The 14,832-nt window shown below is 37.6% G+C and overlaps 1 protein-coding gene across 18 annotated transcripts in view; it reads left to right on the forward strand.

The window, feature by feature from the left end:
* The window catches only part of NRXN1 (neurexin 1), a 1,117,469-nt gene that overhangs the window by 427,032 nt on the left and 675,605 nt on the right, over positions 1-14,832 (forward strand). For all 18 annotated transcript variants that reach the window (XM_059942818.1, XM_059942803.1, XM_059942804.1 and 15 more), the window contains one exon: positions 401-562. In XM_059942818.1, coding sequence (XP_059798801.1) covers positions 401-562 — 162 coding nt within the window. The remainder of the gene's footprint in view (positions 1-400; positions 563-14,832) is intronic.

Consider the following 14,832-nt stretch of genomic DNA (forward strand, 5'->3'; position numbering starts at 1 on the left):
GTGATTAGTTAATAACAGACGACTAAACTTTGCTAATATGTACTACCAGCAAAACTAACCTAGGAAGCATTTTACTAACACCATTTTTGTGTCTGCTAAATAACTTTTGAGTTGCCGTAGGGATGATGCTGACACTAGTTCAATAATCAGTTAACTCTCTAACTAGTTTAGATCTCTTAGGGCTAGTTGCATAGAATCGGAGAATAAACCTCAAACAGACATGAAAATGGGTTCCGCCATAGGCCTAAAAATAAAAACCAAACAAACAGAAAAAAAAACAAAAACCAAAAAACGCAAAATGAAAAACTAAAACAAAACAAAACACAAAACAGGCATATCCCAGGATTACAGTATATAGGTCTGAGTATAGCGTGTCCTTTCCCTGTGCTTTGTTATCTAGGTGACAATATCAGTGGATGGGATTCTTACCACAACGGGCTACACGCAAGAAGATTATACCATGCTGGGGTCTGATGACTTTTTCTATGTTGGAGGCAGTCCCAGCACAGCAGACCTTCCCGGGTCACCAGTCAGTAACAACTTTATGGGCTGTCTCAAAGAGGTAAATATCACTGTCACCAGAATCATTCCTAATTCATGACTTCATCATTTCAGATCCAGACTGAAAGCACCTTTGCTGAAGACCCAGAGTTTGTGGTGTCAAAGGGCACAACCTTAAATTCAATATTCCACTGCTGTTTATATAGGATTTGGGGGATGGGGGCAACTCATAGAACATTATCAAGGAATTAAGTTCCTCTTCTTTACAGTCTGTAAGTAATTCACAATTAAGATTTGCAGGGGCAGTTGTATATTAGCTATAAAAGAAAGTCAAACACAAAGAAATATTGGGTCTAGAGTTAAGCCAAACACCTTGCTCATTTCTACTTAAATGCCTTAGGTGTTATATATACAGCGGTGACTTATTTGACCATTACAGGAAAGAAGAAGAAAAAAAATAGGCTATGAGAGACCAAATGCAACAAAAACAAGATGAATCTATATGATGAAATAATTTTGTTCCTAGATTTTAAATATGTTCTGAAGGAAGTAAAGATGTTTCGTTTGTGGTCCAGTGAGCTCACTTGATATTTACCTGAGTGAAACTATCAGGCTAAAAGATACCAAGAATTTCATCCCTCATTCTCAGCTGTCATTGTTGGTTGTAACTTTTGATAGGATCGGAACTTGTTGGGGTATGGGAAGAAAAAGATCAGGAAGATCTTTGGATTTCAACTTGTATGAATATTTTTCCATAACAGCTGCCTGTTTTCATTCAGGCACAACCCAGTTTCTCTTGGCTGCTAGAACCAGAAGTTCCTCTTGCATTATATGGCTGTAGTTTAATGGTACAGACCTCTAAAATATAAAATTTAATAACTTTGAATTTATTAATGATTAGCTATAGGTGGTGTTGGTAAGCAGTGATGTACTTTGGTTTATTTATTTATTTATTGGAGTATAGTTGCTTTACAATGTTGTGTCAGTTTCTACCGTACAGCAAAGTGAATCAGTTATACGTATACATATATCCCTTCTTTTTTGATTTGGTTTATTTTAAAGAAAATATTGTAATCATATAAACTCGATTCAAGTAAGCATCAGTGAAAAACAATCAGTGCTCGAATTATCCTTACCTGTTTTCCATTTATGTAAATATACTGGATGTTGCATTGCCCAGTATGTGAATGTATATGGAAGAGTCCTAAGAAGGATTCAAAAACGCTATAGTTTTAACAAATACAAGGAGATGCAGTTCTGAAAGGCTGAATCTAACTATGCTTTGTGGTGGAAGGGATTGATTGTCTCCCAGAAAATAACTTTTACTTTTTACAGATACATAACATGACCCAGGACTGTGCTAAGCTCTGTGAGCATTATAAAATCCTAATAATTATTATCATTGGTATAACAGTAGGCATTTTCTGAGCTCTTATTTTGTGCCTAATGCAATACTAAGAGCTTTGCAGGAATCTCCACAACGTATGAAGTAATTATCTGCATTTTTCAGGCAAGGAAACTGAGGTTTGGAGAGGTAAGTTTCTTGAGCAAGGTCTCACGGCTAACAAGTCTGCAAGCCTAGAGCATGATCATGGCAGTCTGAATTCAGAGACTTGTGTGCTCTCAGCCACCATAATACAAGGTGTCCTAACAGAATGTTAGAAGATTGTGTAAACCCTCAATTCTGTTACAAACAGAAACAACTTTTAGAAATGTGTACTAGACATTTCTGTGTGGTACAGTTATGCCCATTTGAGTACAAAAGAGAGTGAATGAGTGGGGATCTAGTAGACAAGGAAGATACACAGAAGAGTTAGGATGTGAGCGTCTTGAAGGGTAATTATGAGCCAGGGATGGAGGACATGTTTCAGTTGGGGAGAAGCATGGTGAAAACATAGTTAGATTTCACAATATGATGCCTGAAACCCTTTCTGGTGATAGGAATTGGGGTGGGGGCAGAATCACAGCCCCAGTCATCCACACCATTTCCTCACTTTCACTATGAACAGACCAACCTACGGTCAGCCCCTAGGCCCTGCTTTGTCTACGGAAAGTTAGTCTTGCCGTGGACTGGAAAAAGGAAAGGGAATCCAAGGATCTCGAGCAGAAACTGGAATCTAGCTAAAGAGCCCTTTTGGGTATCCTGTAAAAACATGAGAGTTTCTGCAGTGATCACCCAAGTTCAGCTGAGCCTCATTGTCTTCTGAGTTCAGTTTGGGTGAGGCAACTTTCTGTGTGTGTGAATCTTCAGTGGATTGCCTTAATCCCAATTTACGGTTTCAGATTGAACTGTACTTCAGATTAATATCTTTAAGTGTTAATGAGCAGTTGAGACACTTTAGAACTCATTTCTTTTTTAAAATTAAAGTATAGTTGACTCACAATTTTATATTAGTTTTAAGTACAGCATAGTGATTCACTATTTTTGCAGATTATACTCCATTATTGGTTATTACAAAATAACGGCTATAATTCCCTGTGCTATACCCTTGTTGCTTATGTATTTTATACTTATCTTTTTAATTGGTCTTTCAACCATAAAAACCACGTCAGGTGATTTTCCATTTAATTGGCAGCTACTGAGTCCAAGCAATGAGGATTCACTGAAGTTATTGTCTCTGTAGGTTTGGGATAGATATCACTCATCTTACCGATAGGGCACTTCCTACATCTCTCTCTTCCACAGCCTGGGGAATGTGTCTGGAGCAAGTCTTGCCAGTGTTTTACTGATGTATAATCTCTTACAGTTTATTTCCTCCTGACACAGTAGAGTGGAAGGATATGGGCACAATCAGCCTATAAATCAAAACACACTTTACTTGGAGAGGTTTTGGATGGTTCATAGTTTCCATCCAAGTCTGAGTTACTATCTGTTTAGAATGCCCTGCTCTTCCTACTACTGAAATTAAATTGTGACAAAGTATCATAGATTTTGAATCAAATCACCTTATTTCAGATGGGTGAGCTTTGTAGAGTTGCTGAAAAGAGAGAAACATACCCATGTTCATTCTCACCACATCCCTCTTACGCCCATGTGAGCCTTCCTTAACTCTTATCTCAGGCTTTCTGCCCTCAGTCATGTTATATAAAATCTTAATTATGATTTCATCTATGGCTCATAACATTTTTATTTTCAGTCTAGTATGTGATCCCCCTTAGGATAACCAGTCCTGGGGGAGATACTCATAATACTATGTCTGAAGTCATAGAAGAAATTTTGGAGTGTTAAAATAGGAAGAATCCTGGAAGTCATTCTTCAAGTCCAACCTCCTTATTTTGTAAATGGGGAAACAGACCTAGAGGTTGTCTGTCCCACCGAAGAGCATTGAAGGGGTAAAAGGATTAAAACACGGAATATTGTCAGATAAAATATAATACTTGAATGACTGGCTCTGTTTCATTATAAACAGTGGCACTCAAGATACAAAACTAGAGATGGCCTACCACTCTCATTAACTCACATCTTCATTCTTTAAAGATTAAAGTAAAAAAAAAAAATTACTCCACATAATGAAACAACCCATAATCTAGTGTTTATTAGAAGCAATTAGCACTTAGGGCTCTCCCTACATGGCATTTGATAATGCTTATTTGAAATAAGACTTGGCTTGCATGGAGAGCAACCAACCCTCATTAAGAAATTTTTTTTTTAGTGATTAACAAATTTCAAAATAAAGTAAAATTATTTCAACAGAATTTGGCAAAACCTAACCTGAACTTCATATACTACTTCGTTCAAACCGAGAGGGAGCTTTGAATGGCCAAGAATTTATAATAAGGGGATCAAAGTAGTTTTTTAAAAGGTATTTATATTTTCATCATAAATAAATCAAAAAGACTTTGGAGAAATGTTTGAGGTTACTGAAAATGACTTTCAAGGGTATAAATTTGAGAAAAGTTACAGGAAAAATTGTAAATAATAAATTACCATTATATACAGCCCACATCTATGAAATTCCTAGAGGATAATAGATCTTTGAAAATATGCTTTTTAAATTTGATTTTCACAAAAGCAATACTAATCATGCTTGGGCAGAAGCATTTGTTTATATTCTTTGCATTTTTTATACCACTGAATAAAACCTGAAATATATGTTGCTTAAGAAGATCATTTAAAAACAAATTTAACTTTTCCAGTAAGCAGTTTTTTGAGTGATTGCTACAACAGGAGAGGGAATTAGAAGATGCTGTAGAAAGTTAAATCATGGCGTCTAAGGGAGATGTTTGGAGTCTATTTGAGGACACCTACTGCCCTGCCCATTCACCTTAAACAACTTGGAAAGCATTTTTTTTTTTTTTTTTTTTTTTGCTCTAAAAGTATTACAGTTGATTCCTAAGGTGCTCATTAAAGGTTTTTGTTTGTTTTTTAACATTCAAAGATAGGTGGCAAACTCATTCATACGTGCTTCTATCCCAATATTTTGACCATGAGGGCTTCTGCAGTTAATGACTTACAAGGAAGGGTCATGCTGCTCCCTCATTAATCTTGCCTCAGAATCTCCTTGGGCTACTATGCATTTCTTAGCCTCTTTGTGCCTCCAAAATGCTTTGAAACACCTATCTCCCTCTTGCAGAGTGAACATTATTCAACATAGTTTGTTAGTAGGGAAATGAAACTGAAGGAGGAGGAAAGGATTGTATTGGATAAAACAACCTAGACTGCTTTATTGGAAGTTTGTTTGTAGCCATGTGTACTTGCTGGAGTTTTACTGTCAGCTGTGCGAGTAGAGACACTGCCTGGGTGAGGAAATTTAGAATGCTGCCACTAAAAGTTGCGTGGGATGAGCCTAAGGAAGGATTCTAGAAAAATAAATAAATAAGTGAAATGCTAGGGGGAATTAAATCCCTACTGAAAATTTCATCAACCTAATTAGATCAGCGCAGGCTTTAATTACATTGAGAAACTTTTAGCACTAAAAATCTGGAAGAAGCTATGAAGTGGATGAGGTTCAGAAAATATCCTCTTATGTGAGCATTTTCACCCACTGTGAAAAAATAGTTGATACCTGCATGTAATCAGCATGGTCCTCTCTGCCATTTGCAGTGGCATCGCTGTAATTCACACAATGTACCAGTATCAGCACCAGGAAAAAGGTGCAATATTTCCTTCGCACAAATACCTATTAATTCCTGTCTTACTTCTTGTGGACAACAGAGAACTTTGGAAGATTGTGAAGGCTTCTCAATTTATCCCCTTCTATGGTAGAACCAGCTCGTCAAATGTGGGTTCTCAGGTGTCCTTCTGTTCTGTCTTATTTCCCTCACTACTCAGAGTAGAGTTCTTTACATGTAAGAATAAAAATCCATGGCAGAATTTGCATTTTAAGTTATTTTTCCAATTTTTAAATAAAAGGCTTTGTGACCTGTTGGAAAAATTTAACCTCAAGGAAACTTTGGAGGGTAAGGAGATCTTCACTGATAATCATGCAACTCGGGAAGAGGGAGGACTTCTTTATCTGGGAGAACGTCCTCATGGGGGTTCCAAAGTCATGATTAAACATGTTTCTCCCAGGTTTTCATTTCCTCCAGACTCTTCCTTGTTGGGGTCCTTGATACCTGTAGATAGTTTCTGCCTTTCCTGTCTTATTACATTGTCACAGTCTATATATTGATAAGTAGCATTTTCCAATACATTTATGTTAACCTTTCCACATGTCTCATTCATTCTTTTGGAAAGAGAATTGCTGTTTGCATTCCCACCTCACTTCCTCCTAGCCATTTTCCATACATATCCACATATTTTTACTCACCATATTATTACATAACTAAGGAAAATAAATTCTACCTTAATTATGTTTGGCAAAATGTCCTCAACTTAACTAACCATTCTAAGATAGATGTTACTAATGCCCCCCGCACGACTAAATAATAGACTGTACAAAAATACAAAGTAATTCCTGTAACACAAGGACTCACACATTGGCTCTGGGCTGCCTTCCTAGAGGTAGGGTCTTGGTTTAGTGACTTGTAAGAGAGCTTAGTTTAGCCTAGATGAAGAGGAGGCAAATTGACTTACAGTGTTGGGCAAAAATTCTAGTCTAGAAAGAAAATAAGTTTCTCCACCTGAAAGAAAAAACCACAGAAGATGGCAGTTTGCTTTTAAAACTGTAATGAGAAAGCAAGATGGAGTTTGTGGGAATGTCAAAGAATTTGACAAATTCTTATGTACCATTAACCTGATTTATTATAAGCCCTGCCTGATGTCTTTCAGATCTTGGAAATACTGAAATGTGTTTCAACTCTTCTGCTGTAATAAATTGTTGCCACTAAAATTCAAACAGAGGTCAATTACCCTTGCCTCCTTTCATTTTCAAGACAGCAGACCATGGCTTCTTTTAAGTCAGAAATCCCCCTTTCCTTTTTAAGGATGTCTTTTTTTTTTTTTTTTTTTTTTAATTTTTATTTATTTATTTATTTTTGGCTGTGTTGGGTCTTCGTTTCTGTGCGAGGGCTTTCTCTAGTTGCGGCAAGCGGGGGCCACTCTTCATCGCGGTGCGCGGGCCTCTCACTATCGCGGCCTCTCGTTGCGGAGCACAGGCTCCAGACGCGCAGGCTCAGTAATTGTGGCTCACGGGCCAAGTTGCTCCGCGGCATGTGGGATCTTCCCAGACCAGGGCTCGAACCCGTGTCCCCTGCATTGGCAGGCAGATTCTCAACCACTGCGCCACCAGGGAAGCCCTTAAGGATGTCTTTTCAAGAACCCCTGTGAGATAATAGTAATTACCTAAGTTGAGTAGTTTTCCTAGTTTGAGCACATTGCCTGAATGAGCTCATCTAAACATACTCTAGTGATATAAACTCGGTGGTACCTAATTGTGGCTAGGATTATACAAGGCATTATACAAAGGGATGCTAAAAGAGCAATTATAAAAGGGTAAGAAGAGTTGGTATATTCCAGAATAGTGATAATAGCATATTAAGCATTTCCTATGTCTCATGTAATTTCTACAACACCCAGTGAGTTACCCCATTGTACCTAGGGCACAGTCAGCAGCAGCACAGCAAACATAACAATTTACTCCTAAAAAATAAATTAATGAAACTTTGTGAAATAATTAGATATTCAGTATTTCAAACATAGCAGCAAGGTAATCATGGAAGAAAAACACCATTTTTTTGCGTGTGTGTGGTGGACTTAATGGCATTTTATCTTAGGTTTTGCTTTTATTATTAAATTGCCTAGAGGGGTGCACTGTCATTGTTTTCCAGTGCTTTGTATGTTCAAAAGTAACTCTCTGAGCATCTCACAAGTTACATACTAGCAGTATCCCTATTTGACAAATGACATGCAGACAGGAGAAGTTAGGTAACTGACTAGGAGAAAACAAGCACTAAGTAGCAGAGCCAAGATCTGAATCTGTTTTTATAAATTTATTTATTTATTTATTTATTTTTGGCTGTGCTGGGTCTTCGTTTCTGTGCGAGGGCTTTCTCCAGCTGCAGCGAGTGGGGGCCACTCCTCACTGCGGTGCGCGGGCCTCTCACCGTCGCGGCCTCTCCGTTGCGGAGCACAGGCTCCAGACGCGCAGGCTCAGTAGTTGTGGCTCACGGGCCCAGCCGCCCCGCGGCATGTGGGATCTTCCCAGACCAAGGCTCGAACCCGTGTCCCCTGCATCGGCAGGCAGACTCTCAACCACTGCGCCACCAGGGAAGAGATCTGAATCTTACCTTATCTGACCACAGAACTCTTGCCTTTAACAGCTACTCTATGTTGCTTCCTTTACTCATAATACAATCTTGCTTCTATTTCCTTGTTCTCAATATTTTTATTAAGGTATAATTAAATGAAATGAACTTTACAGGAACCTTGAGGAGAAAGAGAACACAAAAATGCAGCCTAGATTACTAGGATGTTGCAGAAGGGGGTGTCTAAGTGGGAGGGGAAAGAACAGGAAATATTTCGTGGATGCCCAGTTACACGTGAGCTTCCAGTGGGGATTTTTCTCCTACTGTTCTGACTGGTACTGGGATGTCACCTCTGTGAACTGCCTCTCTGCTCTGTAAGTCTGCATCCCTTCCTCCTCTAAGCGTGTAAATAAGATAATAATGCTTGTCATAAATTTCTGTACTCTGTAGCCAACCGTATGAACAGGGATACACAAAAAAACACATTTGGAAGTACTTGCTAGATTTCTATAAAGTATTGGCTTCATAGATTGCTAAGAGTAAGTTTCCTTCTGTGCCTTGTAGCCCTGGGGACAAGGGAAATAAGCAATTAGGGCAGAAGCCAGGCATTTTGCCATAGCCACTCCTCTTCGAGATTGGGTTCAGGAAGTCCCATCTGCTCAGGTCCCCAAGGAAGTGGAACTCAGGTCTTTAGTCTCCAAAGTATCTGGTGAGTTCTTGTCTGGAATTCAGCTTTTTGAACATAGCAACCTCCCTTCCAGGGGACCCACAGATTTTTATTTCCCATCATATTCGGCAGATGCCCCATAGCCTGGAACTATATCAGCAGTTGACATAATGCATTGTAGTGCTTTCAGATATCAAGCTAGCATAACATGGTTTGGTAGGGGGTTCAATGACATTTTAAGGAATTGATGCATATTATAGAATATGACATTTTCTAGCCCAGCAGAAAGCAGTAATGAATAATGTCTAAGACTTAACAGTTCCTCTTAATTTCAGCACCCACTAGAGTACCCTGTTTAAATTGTTCCATTCACTTAGGCATGTGTGCATTCTATGAGTCAACATTAATCAATACCTACTATGTGCTAGACTCTGTACGAGACACTGGGGACACACAGATAAATAACACACCTAAGAATCTGGAAGGAGAGCCTGACAAAAAACAGAAAATTAAAATACAGGTTCTTTAAATGAGGTATTGAAAATTGCTCTAAAAATACAGCAGAAGCTGTCATTAATTCTGCCAGAGGAAATCTGTAATACCTTCAAAGAGAAGGTGACAAAGTAATCTGAGTTATCCTCTCTGTCTCTCTTTGCTCAGCTCTATAATGGGCATGATATTACATGGGATTAAAGCACAATGAATTAGTTCTGCTCTCAGAATTTGAAAAGAATAGGAAAGATAAAATGATATGAAGGATTCGAAAACACATTACAAAGAAGAAGAAAAGCTCCATAGAAATGCAAGCTTGTACTTTACTGAGTTTGAGCCATATTTTAAAAATCTGATATCTATCCAAAACAAAGTGAATATTTTGGTCTTCATGTTAATTTCTATTATGAGACGATATACTCTCATCTTAGTTCTTTGGATCAAGTGCTGTTTTTGGAAGAAAATTATTCCTGTACACCATAACTGACCTTTTTTTCAGGAGAATTATCACTATTGAAACACATTTAAAACAAATTAATTACTTTAAAATGAAAATAATTCTGTTATCATTCAGAAGCATGTGATTTTAAATAATAGGAAAATGAGATTTTTATCTTTGTTGAGTAAATATTCTGCACACAGAGAAATTGGTGACTCTGAGTGTTCAGTTTAGTTCCACATGTATGATATGACTATCTACTATGTGAAGTACCAGGATATGATAATTAGGTTGACATAGGTTATCTAATCCAGGTCATGATAAATGAATTGTCCGTCAAACATATATATTTTTCTGAACTTAAGTTTCTAAATTTGAATCAAATGTGATGACGGTAACCAGTGATAGATTGGTATTCCATTAAATTAGTTAAGACAAATTGCTTTAGAATCAGACAGACCTGGGTTCAAATCCTGGCTCCGTAGACTTAGTAGTTGTGTGACCTGAGAAAAGTAATTTAATGTTTTTTTGCTTCATTTTTCCTTCACTCTAAAGGATTAAGTGAAACTATGTAATTGAAGCACTCAGCATAGTACCTGTTATACTGTAATATTTCAATAAATGGTGTGTGTTAACTACAAATACACTGCAGATAGGAATGTGGCCTATACATACATATTTCACAGACATGTAACCTGTGTAGTCACACAGGGCCCTCACACGCAGAAGGACCCTGCTCTTGGTTTAATATCTTCCTCTTGCCATCTTGAAATTCTTAATAACTTTTGAACAAGGAGCCCTTCATTTTTATTTTGCACTGGACCATGTGAAGTATGAGGACTGTCCAGGTTGCAGACGAGTCTATGAGATTTTGCACATATTATCTCATTTTAAAAGTTATTTCACTTAACTGTCCTAACAGCTTTGTGAGGAAATTGAATTGACTTGGAGGCCACAAGTTATTTATAACATCATCAAGGCCACATCGCTCATATGTAGAAGAATCCAGAGAAAACCTCTGTTTATTGACTCTAGCCAGTGTGCATTCCTCTTTTGTTCACCTGAATTATAATAGCCACCTTCCAATGTATCAAAAATTAGTAAAGACGACTGAGAAACTCAGCATTTTTAGAAAAACACTGATATCTTTTTAATAACTGGGAATAGTCACTTAATTTTTATAGTTCAAATGCAAATAGTTTTTTGTTTTTACTTTTTAAGGACTTTATCATCATCATCAGATTTCACATAACATTATTTTTCAAACTCAGTCACTGTATTCCTTCCCTGCACTCACCACCTGTAGACAAAGCAGAGTCTCATATGTAAGACTTAAGTGCTTGTTTGAAAGAGTAAATTGACCTTTTTGTTAATATTTTCTTCTATGAGGTCGCCAGACTGAAAGGTATGATCACCAACGATTGAAATCAATCCTTCCTTAACATTACCTTTTGCTATTATTTAATAATTATTTGATTTATCATGGATTAATCAACACATTGATATAAAATTACATAGTGTTTATATAGAACAATTTGTAAACAGTGGCATGCGACTTAAAGCTGTAGGTTTTAGGTAGTTTAAAAGGAAGCAATTCTTAGCCCATTTAGGGATTTACTATTCAAGGCGTGGCCTGTGAAGCAGCGGCATCAATATCACCTGGGAGCTTGTTAGATGAAAAACCTCATGATCCTTCCCAGATCTACTAAATCAGAATTTATATTTTAATAAGATCCCCGGGTGATTTCATATGCAAATTAAAGTGTGAAAATCACTGAGCCAGAGCTCGTCAGCCACCATGTTTTGTTGACATCATTGACCGTAAGATGTACAATTATGACATGACTGGCATTAAACACTGCCAATTAACCTAGGCTAGAATGCACCTCAACTGCAACTCAGATCTGTATTTTAGACATATTAAAATATAAAACAGTGTATAATTTAGTAGCTCAGTAGTGACCCTGAGGCTTACAGCCAGAGCCTCAGCACCTCAAAGTGCCAAGACCCTGGGAAAACCCTCCCAGGCTCAGTCCTCCCCCAGCCCCTGCGTAGGCTCAGCCTTTTTCGGAAGATGGACATCAGGATCTTCGCATCCAATTACACTGAGGGCAAATAAATCACCAGGATCCACACTGAGCCAGTCCCCCAACAGTCTAAATTTAGAGGCAAATACAGTCTTGGGATGAGTTGTACTTACTATCCAAGCAATAAGCTTTTGCTAACGAAAGGGTTGGAACTAAGCCCATGACCATTAAAGTAAAATGCCTCTGTGTTTTAATAACAATCTTAAACTAGGTCTCCTAACCTCTATTTGATTTTGAGTACTGCTTTCATAGCAAAATTTGTTCACTTGCAAAAGTGCTGAAAATCACTGTGTGCAGGTTTACTTGGGTTAATTATTATTTTTGCAGGGTAATATTCTTATGCTGAATTTTCCATATATACTCTTCACATTTTTTCATGCCATGGTTTATTCAGGATTATTTTACCTTACCACAATTTGCTAACTTAAACAGATTTATGTGTATTTATTTACATTTTAACAACTTTGTAATATAATGGGTTATGCCCTAAAGGAAGTAAACTCTTCCTTGGATATAAATTAGACAGTTGGGGATTTGAGGCATTAAGGAACCATTTAGGGAAATGCTCCTTCTGCAACATGAATTTTAATAAGAGCCCCTAGAGGCAGCTAAGAAGTATGACACCTCTCTAAACTGAAGCCACTCAGCCTGAAATTTTCTTGGTGATTCAATGAACAGAGATGCCTTTAAGTGACGTAAATGGGAAAACCATTAATCCCAGGAAGAGTGTGAAGTGTGTGCTTATGTGATGCTTATAAAAAGATAACTTTGTCTGAAGTGAAGTGGCTGCAGAGAGAGAGGGATGTACAACAGACCCCCTCAAAATTTCTTTAGGACACCAGATTTTTATGGCACTTTATATCTTTCCTCACTATCTTCCTCTAAACGCAATTTGTAATTAGAGGCTATTTGTTCTTGAAAATATATTCAAACTAAATTTCTTTGGCTTTATTAGATTAGAATTACACTGAAAATACCACCACTTACTTTAATCCCCCAACCAGGGAAATGCTGCCTTTTTCCACTTCATACAACTTTACTTGCACTTTTAATGCAACTCTTTCTTTCTGTCTTGAAAATACACATAACGCAGGAAGCAATTAAATTTGAAATGGAATATCCAGAAGTGTAGTTTAAGTAATAGGAAAGGTTTTTTACATTCATATTAGTTTTTCTTTAAGTACTGTAGTACTTATGATTCTTGAGTAACAATCCTTCGAAATTTGTACATTTATTCACCAAGCCCTCACTGAGTGCTAGCTGTGTCTCTAGCAGTGATTAGATGCTGGATTTACAAATATGGATGATTTTCATTGCCTTGGCTGGATTCTGAAGACACATAACCATAACCAGAATGAATTTCAGTGCTTTTAATTCAACAACAAAATGTATCAAATGACCTCCATGAAATGAGCCTGTGCAAGATGCCAAGTGAGGATAGAAAAAGAATAAGACATGGTACAGATGAAACAAACACATAGGTAATTAGGTCACCTGATTCTGCTTTTCCACCTCACCTTGGGCTTATCTCTATCATAGTATTAACTACTATAATTGTATCAGTGTTTGATCAACTAGGGTTTCTCAGGAAGATTAAGCCCTCATGCCCTAAGACATCCATTGTATGTAATAGTGCTAGTTATGTATCATCATTGGGAGAACTGAGAAAATAGTTACTCAACTGATTTTCTATGTTCTGTGGTTCAGATGAGGACTTTGGTTGAGAAAAGCTAGGGGAGACTTTTTTGCTAGCAGGGATTGTGACTATTTCTTTAGTGCTAGAACCTGAGGCATAGTTGGTGCTCTATAACCCTTGAGTAGATTCATTATAATTACACTTAAGTGAGATAAGTTCTACAGCAAAGTTTTGTGCTGCATTCTAGGGCAACACAGTGTAGGGAGAGGGGGTCAAGAAATGTAAAAAAACAGAGTTTCCCAAGGAGATACTATTTGGGCTTAGCATTGAAAGGAAAATAATATATCTCCAAGTGAATAGGATGTGAGCTACAAAGTTTGAGACAGAGGAAAAGTTGGAGAAAGGGCAAGGTTGTAAAAGAATACACAACCATGCTTGGGGGAATGTCTAGGGTCAGTCAGTGTGACTAGGGAAAAGATGTACAGAAGGGAGGTGAACACTGATGCTGGATAAAAATTGGAGGAAATGATGTTGAAAATGGATAAAATGATGACAGGATATGACTGCCCCAATGGTTGAAAGTTTTGTGTATTAAAAAATCATCTGAGAGTTTATTAAACTGCAGATCCCTCTCCCCATAGCTTCTGATTTAGCAGTGGACCTGAATTTTTAACAAAAATTTAAGGTAATACCAATGCAAATGATATAAGGACTTTAACAAAGACTGCTATTTGTTATAGGGTGCTATGGATACTTCTAGAAAGGTCTGTGATAGGGCCAGGATTTAACATGAAGGATCAAAAGACCCTAAGCCTCCAGTTTAAAAAGGAGAAAACTGAAACAGACCAAGGGAGAGATGTTAAGGGTTGATCTAGCAAGGGAAGAATGGGGAATAACAAACAATCCAGAGGGACCTCAAAGGTAGAATCAAGGTGACTTGATGAGTTTTGGGGAAGAAAGAATAAAAAAATACCAAGACAAGACAAATCTATATATTTCAACCAAAACAAAGCAATCAAACCAGATCTTTTTCTTCAGAGCTCAAAGGAATGGGGAACAAGAGCAGTGGGAAGCATGAAGGAAGTAAGAAAACGGGCTTCCCGGGATGCACTTTTTGATTGTTTGGACTGCACAGCTCTGAAAGTTGGCCAGCACGTGTGAAGTGTAACCCAATGCATTTTACTTAACCTCTCTGAGCACCAGGTTTTTCATCTGTCAAGTGAGGGGATTAAGTTTTATGTACTTTAAGGTCCTTTCCTACAATGTTTAAGTCCTGAGGTAAACCCTTCCTATGGTAGTGGTTGCAAACACATAAGCATTTTTTACAAAGCTATCTGAAAGTCCTATTCTCAAAAGTCCTCTAGCCAAACAGGTTCTAACATAT

The sequence above is a fragment of the Balaenoptera ricei genome, chromosome 13 (genome assembly GCF_028023285.1).
Source record: "Balaenoptera ricei isolate mBalRic1 chromosome 13, mBalRic1.hap2, whole genome shotgun sequence".
In the NCBI taxonomy this organism is placed as follows: Eukaryota; Metazoa; Chordata; class Mammalia; order Artiodactyla; family Balaenopteridae; genus Balaenoptera; species Balaenoptera ricei.